The sequence below is a fragment of the Thermobia domestica genome, chromosome 14 (genome assembly GCF_964235325.1).
Source record: "Thermobia domestica chromosome 14, izTheDome1.hap1.1, whole genome shotgun sequence".
Lineage (NCBI taxonomy): Eukaryota > Metazoa > Arthropoda > Insecta > Zygentoma > Lepismatidae > Thermobia > Thermobia domestica.
In genome coordinates, this window is record NC_137467.1 from 84,559,025 (window position 1) to 84,571,865 (window position 12,841).

A 12,841-nucleotide genomic window follows, 5' to 3' on the forward strand; every position below is an offset into this window, starting at 1 on the left:
CTGTGAAAAACAGTAAAGTTTGCAGTGTTGTGCTACGTGAATATTTTGACTTGTGTACAGATACTATTCGTAACCATGTACAATCGCACTGTCTTACATGCAGAGGACTTGCCAGAATCCATACCTGTATAGATGAACAGAGTATTATTAATGGTATGAACATCAGTTTTCCAAGTGTCCCTCTTGATAAGAACAATGATGTGAACATTGATGGTGAAAGATTAAAATTGGAAATGAAAATATTTTGCAAACAAAAACTCATAGATTCATTATGGCTGATTTATTTGATAGTGTACAGACACAGCAATGGTGCGGGGAAACCGATACTCAACCTTCGGAGGGTATTAATGAAGTGAACGTCTCTTCATAAAGAAGAAGAAAAATGGATTTGTTTTTTCATGTATACTAAACAGCGTAATATCAAATGTAATAAAAATATATAGTGAAAGTGAAATGTTTTATTTGTGTGTGTGTTTTGTGTTAGTTTCATACACCTCAATATGATAGGATTTTTAATTAGTGTACTAATTTTTTATGATAAGAAAAATCCTAACATATTTTTCTCGTATACTATAAGTGATATGTATAATAATAATAATAATAATGATTTCAAATTCATGAAATGAATGTTAAAATAAGTTAGTATTTGAAATTATTATTATACAACTCTGTCTTAAGTATGATAGACTTTTTTATTTTTTAAAAAAAGGAACTAAAATAATTAATATTAAATTTTTAAAAATAAAAGTCCTATCATAATAATATTGAATTCACATACTTGGTTTAATTTACGAAAGAATAACTGATTAAGTATGTGAATTCATTATTATTTTTATTATTTAGTTATGTGATTATATCATTGAATTAAAAATCAGTTTTAGATTCTTTTTTAAGAAAACAGTATGAAATTCTTAAATCAATGAGTTAAAAAAATATGTTTTATATGTGTATTTAATTACATAATTGATCATAAAACATATTTATTTATTAGGAAATGGAAAAAATAAGAAATAAAACACGTTTCCAAAAAGAAAAAAGAAAAATACAAAGTATTTATTGATGTTGATGATGTTATTTACACAATTAAAACGGCGGTAAGTATAGTACATTTTTAAAAGGCAGTACATTAGATTTTTTCATTGTCCAGTTGATGATAACTTCACAGTTGCCATATACTGTTCACTGACACTGTCGATACACACGTAGACAGTTGTGATGTTTTTTACACAGTTCAATTAATGATAAATTCACAGATGATACTACTGCTGTTGATGGTGATGAAACGTAGATAGAAATCATACTGTACAATGTTGTTGACCATACACACCTTGACGATCTTTTCTCTCTGAAATGAAAAAATTGAAAAACACAACTTAAAATTTATTATAATCTATAATCATGAACAAATAAAAAAACAACAAATGATAATATATATACAAACATTATAATAAAGAAGGAGAAATGACTACCTGCAAGAATTTTATCTATAATAAAAATATTCGAAACAAACGAAGAAGAATGAAGACATGATGATATGTATACAGGAGAAATAATTCCTGTAAAAGTAAATACAGCAAGCGGTGATCATTTTTTTTCGGGAGTTGATGAGAAAGTTTAATGAAATTCATTTAAGGACTTTCCTTTAGCTTGTCCTCCTAGCATAAAAGGAACACCTAGCATAAAAGAAACTTATGACTCTTAAGCAGGAATATAAGAAAGGTATAAGAAGACATTAAACTTAAAACTAGTGAGATACTCATTAGTTTTTCATGACCATTTCAACTACCCGAGTGATTCCTCACGGCAAACAACATATTTTGAAATAGACGAGTAAGCAAATTGATAAAGCTTCCAACCATTTTTTACGATTTTGAAAGTCAATTAACTTAGTTTAGGGAAGGCTATTTTTTATTTATATTAAAGAAATCGAAAAACACGCTATTCTTGTGAAATTACGTGAGTGCTCAGTTCTCATCGCTCTGTGTGATTCTCTCATACTACCATGTAATACCTTTCTAGTTTTTCATTAGCGTACAATCGCTCGAGTGATTTACTCGTTTTTTTTTCATAATTCGAGAAATGCTCGAGCAAAATAAGCACTTACCTTAATGCTAGGTTTCTGCTTTTTTTCAGTATCTACAGGTTAGGTAGAAGTTCATTGCGTTGTGCGTTTTTTGTAATGTAATACCACACATCTCGAAAGAGGAATAGCAGTAGGTGGGAAATAATTTAACCGGCTCACTCAGCACATGACGTCACTAGGCTCTCTTCAGTGAATGCGTGTTCGAGCTGTTTCTACCGTCCCCATGTAAAAATTACTCTAATTACTTCTCCGGAAGTTCCCTTAGAAAAGATCAAATCACTCGAGCTAACAAAGATCACTCGTTGGTTTTGCCAATTAATAAAGAAATACTGCACAAGGTGATAAAATACAGTATAACTGCGTTTATCCGGACTTACTGGAACCAAAGGCAATCCGGAAAATCGAAAATTTGCATAATCCCTGTGATATGGGTAATAAACAAAACCAGTTCTTAAATAAACAGACTTACCGCTTATTTCGATAACCTTTCTGACCATTTTTTAACAAAGAATTGGTCCACTGTCTTTTGTTTCAAACACGTGTGGCGTTTGAATGAAACAGGGTAACACAAACACTTTCGGAATGACATAAGTCAAAGGTATTTATAGCTGGTGAGTTAATCCACTTCAACGCCCTGTGACACTGTAATAATATTTTCTTAGATTCGACAAAAAGCATTCTATGTACAGTATTACCATTATTTATTATACAATCTATGCAGAAACTATACATTTAATCAAAATAAAAAGCAAATATTTGGCGTACTTATAGTTGCATTCTTGTTAAATTATTATCCATGTGAACATTAAATTTAATGAAATGTCTGCAAATCTGATTCGGATTATCCGGAGATCTTGATCAACGAGGGCCGGATAAACTAAGTTATGCTGTAAAACAAAATCCCTCATACTGTATTATAGACATATTTTACGAATCCTCTAACTTGCCACGGTTTATAAATTGCAGGAGAGGCAAAGTAAGAGATTCAGATAGTATCATAAAACCAATAATAATAATAATAATAATAATAATAATAATAATAATAATAATAATAATAATAATAATATTAATAATATAATAATAATAATATACTTTTGGATGGTACCAAGAGCGATATAGTCTTGGTCTGGAGCTTTCAAGACAAGACGGAAATCGAGACGGACGTTTGTAAATCGAGATGAGACTTACTCAAGGTGAGATTGAGATCAAGACACCCTTATATTTCCAGACGATACCGAGTCAAAATTACGCTGTCTTGAAAGTTTGGGTTGTCTCGAATAATGGCAAAAAAGAAGAAAAAAAGCTGAAATTATCTTTACTCAAAAATAGTGCATTGTTACGTTTCATACAACGAAATAATTTCTCTCTTGTAGCTAGTCATAGGCGAAAAGACGAAACAAAGATGGTAAAATGTCGCCTTTGATCAAGTGGTGTATAGAAAATGTTTTAAACAGCACACAATGTCCACTTGGGACTCATTATATTTTATTTTGTTTTCAGTTATTTTAATTATCCAAAGAGCATGGTGCCAACGTATTCCGAAACGCAATATTATAAAGGAAATACATGAGGTTTCAACTTCTCGACAATGTTTTCTCACATAGTTCAGGAATTACCCAGGGTAGAATATGTTTAAACATTCTTGTTGGTCTACTAAAATCACTCGTGTAAAGTAAGATACCAACTTTTCTTTAATCCTTTCTTTTGTAACGGGAAGTACACTTCCCGCCAAAGGAGTCTTTGTGTCTCATTTCATCCATTGCGAAGCGTTATCCCCACTATAACCACGATTCTTTGTCACTAGGAGAATGGGAATTCCATTTTTTAAAGCGTGTTTTGCGTAACTTGTAAGAGGTATCGTCCTATCGCTTCTAGAAAAAAGTGGCCACAATAGAGCTAAAATTTAAATTAAAGTTTTGAGATTGGGGAAGAGTAGGTGCAGAAGTTTTCGAGTAGGATAGGACAAGTTCATGGCAAAGGAAACGGAATGAAATTAAACAGAGAATTGGTTAGAGTTATTAACCAGCACTTTATATTTAAAAATATATAACAAAGTGTATATTAATATCTTCATTAGCAAACACCTCAACGCGCTTTCACTCCTCGATCTACAACAGCGGTAGGACCGCTTGAATGTGGAAACATATTCGGGTCAGTCTCGATATTTGAGTTGCTGTTGTTGGTACGAGTGGCGTTTGTGCGGCTCGATTTTGTATTCGAACCGAAGCTGGACTGAGTGCGATTAGCATTTTTCGAACAGAAGATCCTACTATGACAGTGGAATTGGCGGATTGTTCCTAAAGCTTGGGTCGGTCATGTTCGTCCTGCGTTTGTCAAATATTTTTATTCATATCTCTTCGTGCATGTTAGATATGTATATTAATGTTTGTGTAAGCTTGTTATGTAGGTCGTAGCTGTACATTTAAAGGTGCTACATTGAACTTGGACTCGGCAGCTGGATTTATATATATAGCTCTCTCTCTCTCTCTCTCTCTCTCTCTCTCTCTCTCTCTATATATATATATATATATATATATATATATATAGCTTAGGTGATAGGGAGGAAAAGTGCTGAAACGGATTTTGGTGGAAGGTTGGGACATAATCTACAACCATATAGAAGTTACATGAATTTTAAATCCGGGAAATAACTCAGAATACATATTTTTAGTTATGATAGGAGATTTTCAATTGTTATATTCACAAATACATACGATGAGTAACATGCAGGTATAGCGTGGCAAGAGATAAGTAGGTGAAGGCAGAGTATTACTGATCATGAAATTAGTAGTTCGAATCCACTTCCGGGTTCGTTGTTTTCTTTTAATAAATAAATATATTTATTTACTTATTTAATTTTGTAGGTACGTGTATATTAGTGAAAGAGAGAGCATTCGCGAGGTAGTTCCGAAATCAAAGCCGGCGGCATAGGTGTAATTTCATTGTTTGGGTTTGCCAGCTATCCGGCGCCATTTTGCTAATCTTGATGTTATTTCTTTTAAACATGTTTTACTAAGCCATAAAAAAAACACATTATTTTTGCTTCTTTCATTATATCTACATGACTGTATTTTGAGATACAATTCAGATAATTCTTGTGAAATTACGGCATGCTCAGTACTTCACATTGCCACTACCTTATAGCAATTTATTGTCTTACACTACTATAATTTATATTATTATTAATAAAAAAATCAAACAAATGTGTCACGATGTCATGGCGTTAACTAAAATGTGTCGTCAGATAAAAATTGCTATAAAGATTATAGCGGGCTGAGAACCACTGCTATAGTCGATAATTCAAAATTATTTTCCTGGTTGCAGAGTTTCAAAGAGGGACACCACTTCTGCTGAAATAAATACGTTATAATAAAAAAAGAAATATATAAATTAGTATTACATTATTGTTAAACAGACTTTTTCACTTCCATAAAATAAGAAAGCGTCTTCTAATGTTTACTCTGTAATATATTAGTTTTTATTTTTAATTTAGTAGCTGTAGTTTAGAGCAGATACACGAAAGTAGGAGGCACAGATACGCTCCCCATTTGAGCCAGGCCCAAGGTCCAGTACAGTCTTATCCTTCCATGACCTCGGTATTGACAGAAGCTGAAGAGCATTAAGATAATGTACGTGATTTTCTGTGTTGAAAACAGCAGTCAAAGAGAAATGTAACGGATAATAAATGAGAAACAGCAACAGTTGAATTTTGGTCATATTAAATCTGGGGCTGAGAGGTAAACTATGCCAAGTCACTTTCCGCCGAAATTGAGTTCATATTTTTTCTTACTTACGACATGAGAACACTACGAGGGATGCTAGGAAAGTTTTGAGATGTGAACAACTGGGACGCAGGAAATGAAAAATGTTTCCGTCAATCAACCATGGAATCAATTCAGCAAAATATTGTCTTGAAAAGACATTTTCTCTTCTCCTGTGAAATTAATATTTTATGGCTTATAGCTTACTACTTTCCTCCTCAGCCCCAGAAATACTCTCTTACTGCTGTCAACTGTGTCGTCTAGTACGTGGGATTAAAAAACGCAGATTCAACAGGAAGAACACAAAAATTACGCAGTTGGCTGATTAGAGTGTAATTATATAGTCAATACTGAGGTTATATGAGACAAGAGTTACTACTTAAAGTGCGCTCTGAATCATTTGTCGGGTTTTATCCAAGGCTTCATACACCGACTAACAGGGGACATGTTTCGGTTCGAACGCGAGGATCAACATAAAACTTGGTAAACATATACAGGACTAAGTACTGACCACTGTGTGGTGAGTCATTCCCGTGTAAAACTCGTTTTCCTCCGACAGCGCCACCTATCCTTCGAAACACTAGCAGTTAAAGTCCGCGTTGGAGGCGCTATGTGAAGATCAGTCAGATGCGTCAGTGTGTGGTAGTAAGTTCCAATTAGTGTTAGGTATGGTAGTCAGTGTGGAAAAAATGGCATTAACCCCGGCTGTGGGCATTAACCCTCTTCATGTAGTTGAACAATTAAAGGCAAACTAAGGCGCAGATTTTAGAATGAAACATCAGCTGAAGCGGAAGATATCATTTCTGACATTTTTGTGCAATTTAATTATCAGTGAGTACGAAAATGAATTAGAAATGATACACACATCGACACTCGACAGAGATGATAAAAAATATGGCACAGCACAGCAAGACATCTACGATAGCAGTTTAGAGTGGGAATAAGATGTCAGTCCAGAGCACGAAGCAGTAGTCAAAGCGAGTATGATATATCTCCAACACGAAAACTGAAACGAACAGATGCTTTGCCGCAATTTACGGACAAGGAAATCCCGAGTATATACAAAAATTATCATTAAAGAGGGTACAACTTGTATCGGAAACTTCTGGCACGACACAAGAAAATTATTTTCTTAAGTAACCGCAAACCTATTTTGGATTATGGACATTTCTGTCTACGAACTTTGCTTCATTCAAAGGGAATCGGAAAATGAAACTCCAAACAGTGAAATGTGAAGTCATCAGATTATTTGACGAAGGATGTAATCTGAAGTTTGTTTCAACTTGTTTCTTACGATTATCAATGAAACTAAGGGACGCTTTGAAATCCGATAAACCAGCTTCTTTTGCCGCTTGGAGAGCCCAGCACTGTAAATGCCAGTAATACACTGATACTCTATGCTCTCTCGCTGTTCAACTACATGAAAGGGGATAATGCCCACAGCCCGCCTCATTTTTTCCATACTGACTACCATACCTAACACTAATTGGAACTTACTACCACACTGACGCACCTGACTGATCTTCACTCAGCGTCTACAACGTGGACTTTAACTGCTAGTGTTTCGAAGGATAGGTGGCGCTGTCGGCGGAAAACGAGTTTTACACGGGAATGACTCCTCCTACAGTGTTCAGTACTTAGTCCTGTATATGTCTGCCAAGTTTTATATTGATCCTCGCGTTCGAACCGAAACATGTCCCTTGTAAGAACTGAATCCGCAAACACACATATACAGGGCGTTAGCTAATTAGCTATGAAGTAGTACGCGATCTACAATAATTTCTCAGTCAAGAATGTAGAATGAAAATAAAAAAGTGCAACCAACAGGCTATAAGATGGTACTAGTTACACATTTTTAATTTTCACACAATTTATTTTGAGACTATCGAGACGAGATCGAAACTTTGCCCTCGAGACCGAGATTGATCGAGACGAATTCGAAAGCGATATTCGACTCAAGATGAGACGAAAATCGAGACAGCTATTTGTTACTCGAGGCGAAACCGAATGAAGTCTCGTCTCATTTCGTCCGATCCCGATACCAGTTATAAATTTACTATTGTTGGAATGTGTGGTTTAGTGTTCCATTCCCGGTGGGAGCTCTGATTTGCCGGTGTTGACTTCTCGGTACGCTTAATTTTATTTTCCCGCTATTGCATTAGGCCTCAACTATACCTATTGTATGTTTCTCTGCAATTCTTTCTTAAGCCTTTTGTCTGAAGAGGGGAATCTTAAGTTAGTTATATATATCCAGTGTATATATTATCTAAAACAGTGGTTCCCAATCTTGGAGTGAGCGTGAAGAGCTAGCAAGAAGAGTGAAAACTATGACAGAAATAAAATGTGAAGTTATGAATAAAACACAAATTGTCATAAGCATTTGCCCTTTAGCTTGTGCAAAAGTCAAAACGTACATGTTTGACACTTTATCCTTCCTATTTCAATTCAAGATTTCTACTTATTAAAAACTGGAATTCTATTTCTGTTTTATTTATTATGCAAACTATTCTTTTAATATTTATAAGAAAAGGGGTACAAAATGTCATTTCAGTATAAAAGGGAGTTCAAAAACTTATCAAGTAAGGGCAAAGGAAAATCTTAGTACAATAGTTGACATTGCTTTTCCTTCAGAACTTTCTTGATATTCTGTGATAAGCTTGACAAAGCAGAACTGAAATCACTTTCCACTCCCAAACGGGTGCGATGCTTTGATTTCATTGTGAATCAACATCGAGAATTCTGATTCACAGAAGTAAGTTGTCGAGAACTGAACAAGAACTTCTAAGGCTTCTTTTCCTAGTCTTGGATAAACAGGCAGCAAACCAACCCAAAATTCTTCGAAAGATGTTGACTAAAACAATTCTTCGGCACATGAATCGTACTTTAATTCAATTGTTTGCTCCTGAATTTCATATGGAAATACGTAAATCCACATCAATGGTGAAAGATGTTCTTGCTAATTTGCACTGCTAGTCCTCTTCACGCAAACAGAGAAAATATCGCTTGAATTGATTATAGACTGAATATAGGTGTGAGGTGATACTTTCTCTCTATATGGTCAAATCATACTCTTTATTGGCAAGAGATCATTTAATAGAGGAAAAGATGAAATGTTGGGCATAGAAGCATTAAGATGGTGTTACCGTAGTAAGATCTTTTAGATGAAAACTGTTATCATGTCACAAGAAGTTGGTATGTTCATATTTCTACCTTGGAGCTTGAGATTAAGATTATTTAATGTTTCAAAAATATCAGCAAGATTTAAGAGGCAAAATATGTCATTAGTAAAAGAAGTATAACCCTTAACGGTTCACTACCTTTTTTGTCTGCTTCCGGTACTGCTTGCTAAAGAACAACATATCCACAGACTACAGCTCACAGATGACGAGAAGAACCCTATCAGAAGTAGTGTGACGTAGGTACCGGTATGGGCTCGCTCACTTTTTGCACGGGGGTTTCAAAGGACACCACGAAATAGCACACAGATAACTACCCGGAGTAGCAGACGACATCTAAGTATAGACCACACCTCAAAAACCGAAAATGGACTTAACCGTGTCGTTGACCTTTCCCCGCTAGCCCTGTTTTAGGGTTCTTCTCGTCATCTGTGAGCTGTACTTTCCGCGTAAAATTCACCAGAATTGTCACCAAGGGGCAATAGCTGCTCTACCATCGCGGAGAGTATGTATATACATAAATAACCATAACGAACAATACCTGAAAATAATACTCTTCAAACGCAGTAAGCAAGATCAAAAAATTTGTAGCTAAATGGTAACGAAAAACCGTCTGTATCTTTTCTCTACACTTGAAGGAGAAATATTCACATCTGACTTAAGGTCGTACAACCTACTTGACATACTAATTTCGGTAATTAAGGAACTTTGGTATGAAAAAGAAAGTTTTATGTTCAGCACTGAGGTCGGCACACAAAACTTCAAAGGTACAAGCAGGCCCGTAGCCAGCCTCCAAATTTAGGGGGGGCTAAATGTAAATTAGGGTGGGCACACACACACACAGACATTATATATATATATATATATATAATGTCTGTCTGTGTGTAATGATGAATAATTTGTTATGGCAACAAAATATTTCTTCCGTTTTCTCATCTTCAAGGAAATAAAAAAAAATATTTGTTAAAAAATAGTTGGCCGAACGAACCAATCATTAAAATTTCCAAAGAATTAGTACAGGAAATACGTTTTTAAATTTTTAATCGACTGAAAAAATATTTGTGAAACTTGAAAACATCTAGAGAGTAATGAAATTTAATACTATCTTCAAAGCCTACGGACCCTTCTCCGTAGCCTAAACAAATATATGCATATTGGAAAAATGAAATTAACATCTTACCTGTATTATTATTTACATTTCCTTAGATATGAAACTTTATGTTTCTTCAAATATCACGCGCCTTATTTTACACATGTACTTCTAAACAATTTTTGATCTTTTTTTTTTTTTGTGATGTTCGAAAGAAATAATATGTTTATGGGTTTTTGCTATCTACAAATTTATAAATTTCATAAGATTAAGAAACACAAACACAACACGCATATATACACTCCTCATGTTGGCACACTATAGTAGAAACAAGTTGAACAATCACTAACAACACAAACACAGTATAAGTCTCCTTGTTTTGGATGCTGCCAATCTTAGAACAATTGTGTCGAGATCGAGGTTTCTGGTGATGTCCTTGTTGTAACTCAACAAAACAAGATCGGTTTTTCGGTCGTGAGACATCGATAACCTTTAAGGTCGTAAAACTGATGTCAAGCGGGAGAAGCAGTTTTCTACGGTAGCAGTACTACTTGGTATGGCTAGAGCTGCCTCTACCAAAAGATCAATCCCGGGAAAGACTGCCCCATATGTTTGCAATTTATTACCCAATTCTGCAAGACAAGTCACAGTCTGAATGTTTTAGCTAATTCAAGTTCAGCAGTTAAATTTTTCAATGCTTCTTGGTATTGTGGGTTGTGAATCAACAGTCCCTTTAACGGATTCAATTTTTCCACTGGTCCTAACTGAAGCAAGTACTTGCAAACAGCTGTTATAACTTCACTGTTCTTTTCTTGAAACCGATTTGTACTTTCACTGCAACAATGATCAATTATTTCGTTATATATTTGCAAATACTCTGCTTCATCATCACTTTTACCTTCAAAGTTAACACCACTAGCATCAACAATACTGTCAGAAAACACACGTGGAAGATAACGTTTTCGTTTCAATGGAGGGTCACATCCGAAAGCATCACATTCTTCTTTTACTGTATCTAAAATATATTTGCATACAGTAGGTTTTCTCATTTCTTGCAGTTGACTTTGTACAGTAGCTGGTTTCAGATACCCCAATATTTTAACCATAACTTTTGTGAGGAAATGAAACATTGTCTGTTTCATTTGCCACAACAACCCAATAGCCTTCGTCTTAAGTTGCCCAAATTTACTTCCAGATGAGGAATCCGCGATTGACTCAAGTGTTTCTAGAATTAACTCCTTTTGTGAATGAACAATGCTAACTGATTCCAAATGTCCTGTCCATCTTTGGCTTAGCAATCGTTTTAGAGCATTTCCCTCATAAATCTGTGCAACACGTCCTTTTCTGAAAAACATACAATTGTTCACACAAATCAAAATAGTCCTTAACTTCCGGTATATTTTCAATAGAACGCATTACAACCAAGTGCAGGTGGTGGTTAAAACAATAGACAAACAATATTTCTCTGTTCAGTTCTTTTGATATCAAACTTTGAACACCACCAATTGCACCTTTCATGACAGAAGCACCATCATATGATTGGGCAATGAGTTTACTAGAATTAAGCGTAAGCTTACTTAACACAGACATAATTTCGGATGTAATATTTTTTGCATCTTGGAAACGAAGATTCAAGATAGCAACACATCTTTCTGTTGGTTTCATATTAACGGTATATCGAAAGGCGATTGCTAAATCTTCAATGCCTTGCTTATCCTGGGTTTCATCTGCCAACAGAGAAATGCATTTACTTTCTTGAATTTGATTCATAATGTTTTCTATGACGGTATTAGCCATAACATGTATGATTTCATTTTGAATTTCGGGGCTAGTATACTTTGCGTTCGCTGGAATGGTCTTACATATTTCCGCAAGCTTTTTATCCTTCCTCATGGAGAAGTCAAACAATTGCAGAAAAAGTCCACTGGAATCTACATCTTTACATTCAGAATTCCCTCTTAAAGGTGGTTCATTAATAACCAAAAACTGAATTACTTCAGCTATCGATTTCACGTAATACCTATTTTTTTCTACTAAGTCACTGCCCATAATTTTCCCAATAGTTTCTCCCGTTTCTTGTTTCTTCCCTTTGTTTCTGTTCTAAATATATACTCATTGCAAGCTTGTGCGACTGGGAGCTGCAATGTTTCTGAAACCCTTTGCCTTTTTCTGTTGCGTGCTTCCAATCACTGTATCCAGAAGTTACAAATGCTGGATCCGAATTACTTGTTGGAAATTTCCTACACGGAAAACAAAAGGCTGAATTCTCAATAACGGAGTACTCTAACCATTCCCTTGATTTGAACCAGGAATATTGAAATCTTCGCTTCTGCCCTCCTGTTCTAGTTTCTGGATAAGACGTCAAGTAAGTCTGTGCAGGTTTGTCGATACCGAGATCTGAAGGTACCGAGGATGCTTTTGAGGTATCATCTAATTTTTCGCTGCTATCTGTTACTATAGATAAGGTGTCTTTCTCTTTGCTAGATGCGCCACTCGCAGAAGAGTTGTCTGGAGCAGATTTTTCATTTAAAGAACCTCCTGAAATTACACCACGCTTACTACCGGTTGCAGAAAAGATTTTTTTTTTTTTTTTATCGAAGCTTGCTTAGAAGTCATAGTCACAAGCTCCTTGGAATGAATCTGAAAAAAATAAAACAAAACATTACTAAGCATAGTTTTAAAATACACAGTGTATTTTCGGCACTAGGCCAAAAGAGACAGGTAAATTTCT

General features: G+C 35.0%; 1 protein-coding gene across 1 annotated transcript; it reads right to left on the reverse strand.

Moving 5' to 3' along the window:
* Positions 1-10,754: 10,754 nt before the first annotated feature.
* Positions 10,755-12,159, reverse strand: LOC145669894 (zinc finger MYM-type protein 1-like). The gene is made up of 2 exons (XM_081738241.1): positions 11,567-12,159; positions 10,755-11,454 (listed from the first exon to the last, which is right to left on the reverse strand). Exons 1-2 carry the CDS (start codon positions 12,157-12,159, stop codon positions 10,755-10,757), a joined length of 1,293 nt encoding a protein of 430 aa, XP_081594367.1.
* Positions 12,160-12,841: the final 682 nt, after the last annotated feature.

Coding starts and splice junctions, on each gene's coding strand:
- LOC145669894 (XM_081738241.1), bottom strand. CDS start 12,159: ATGGGCAGTGACTTAGTAGAAAAAAATAGGTATTACGTGAAATCGATA. Junction 11,455..11,566: donor GAACTGAACAGAGAAATATT/GTTTGTCTATTG, acceptor TATGTTTTTCAG/AAAAGGACGTGTTGCACAGA.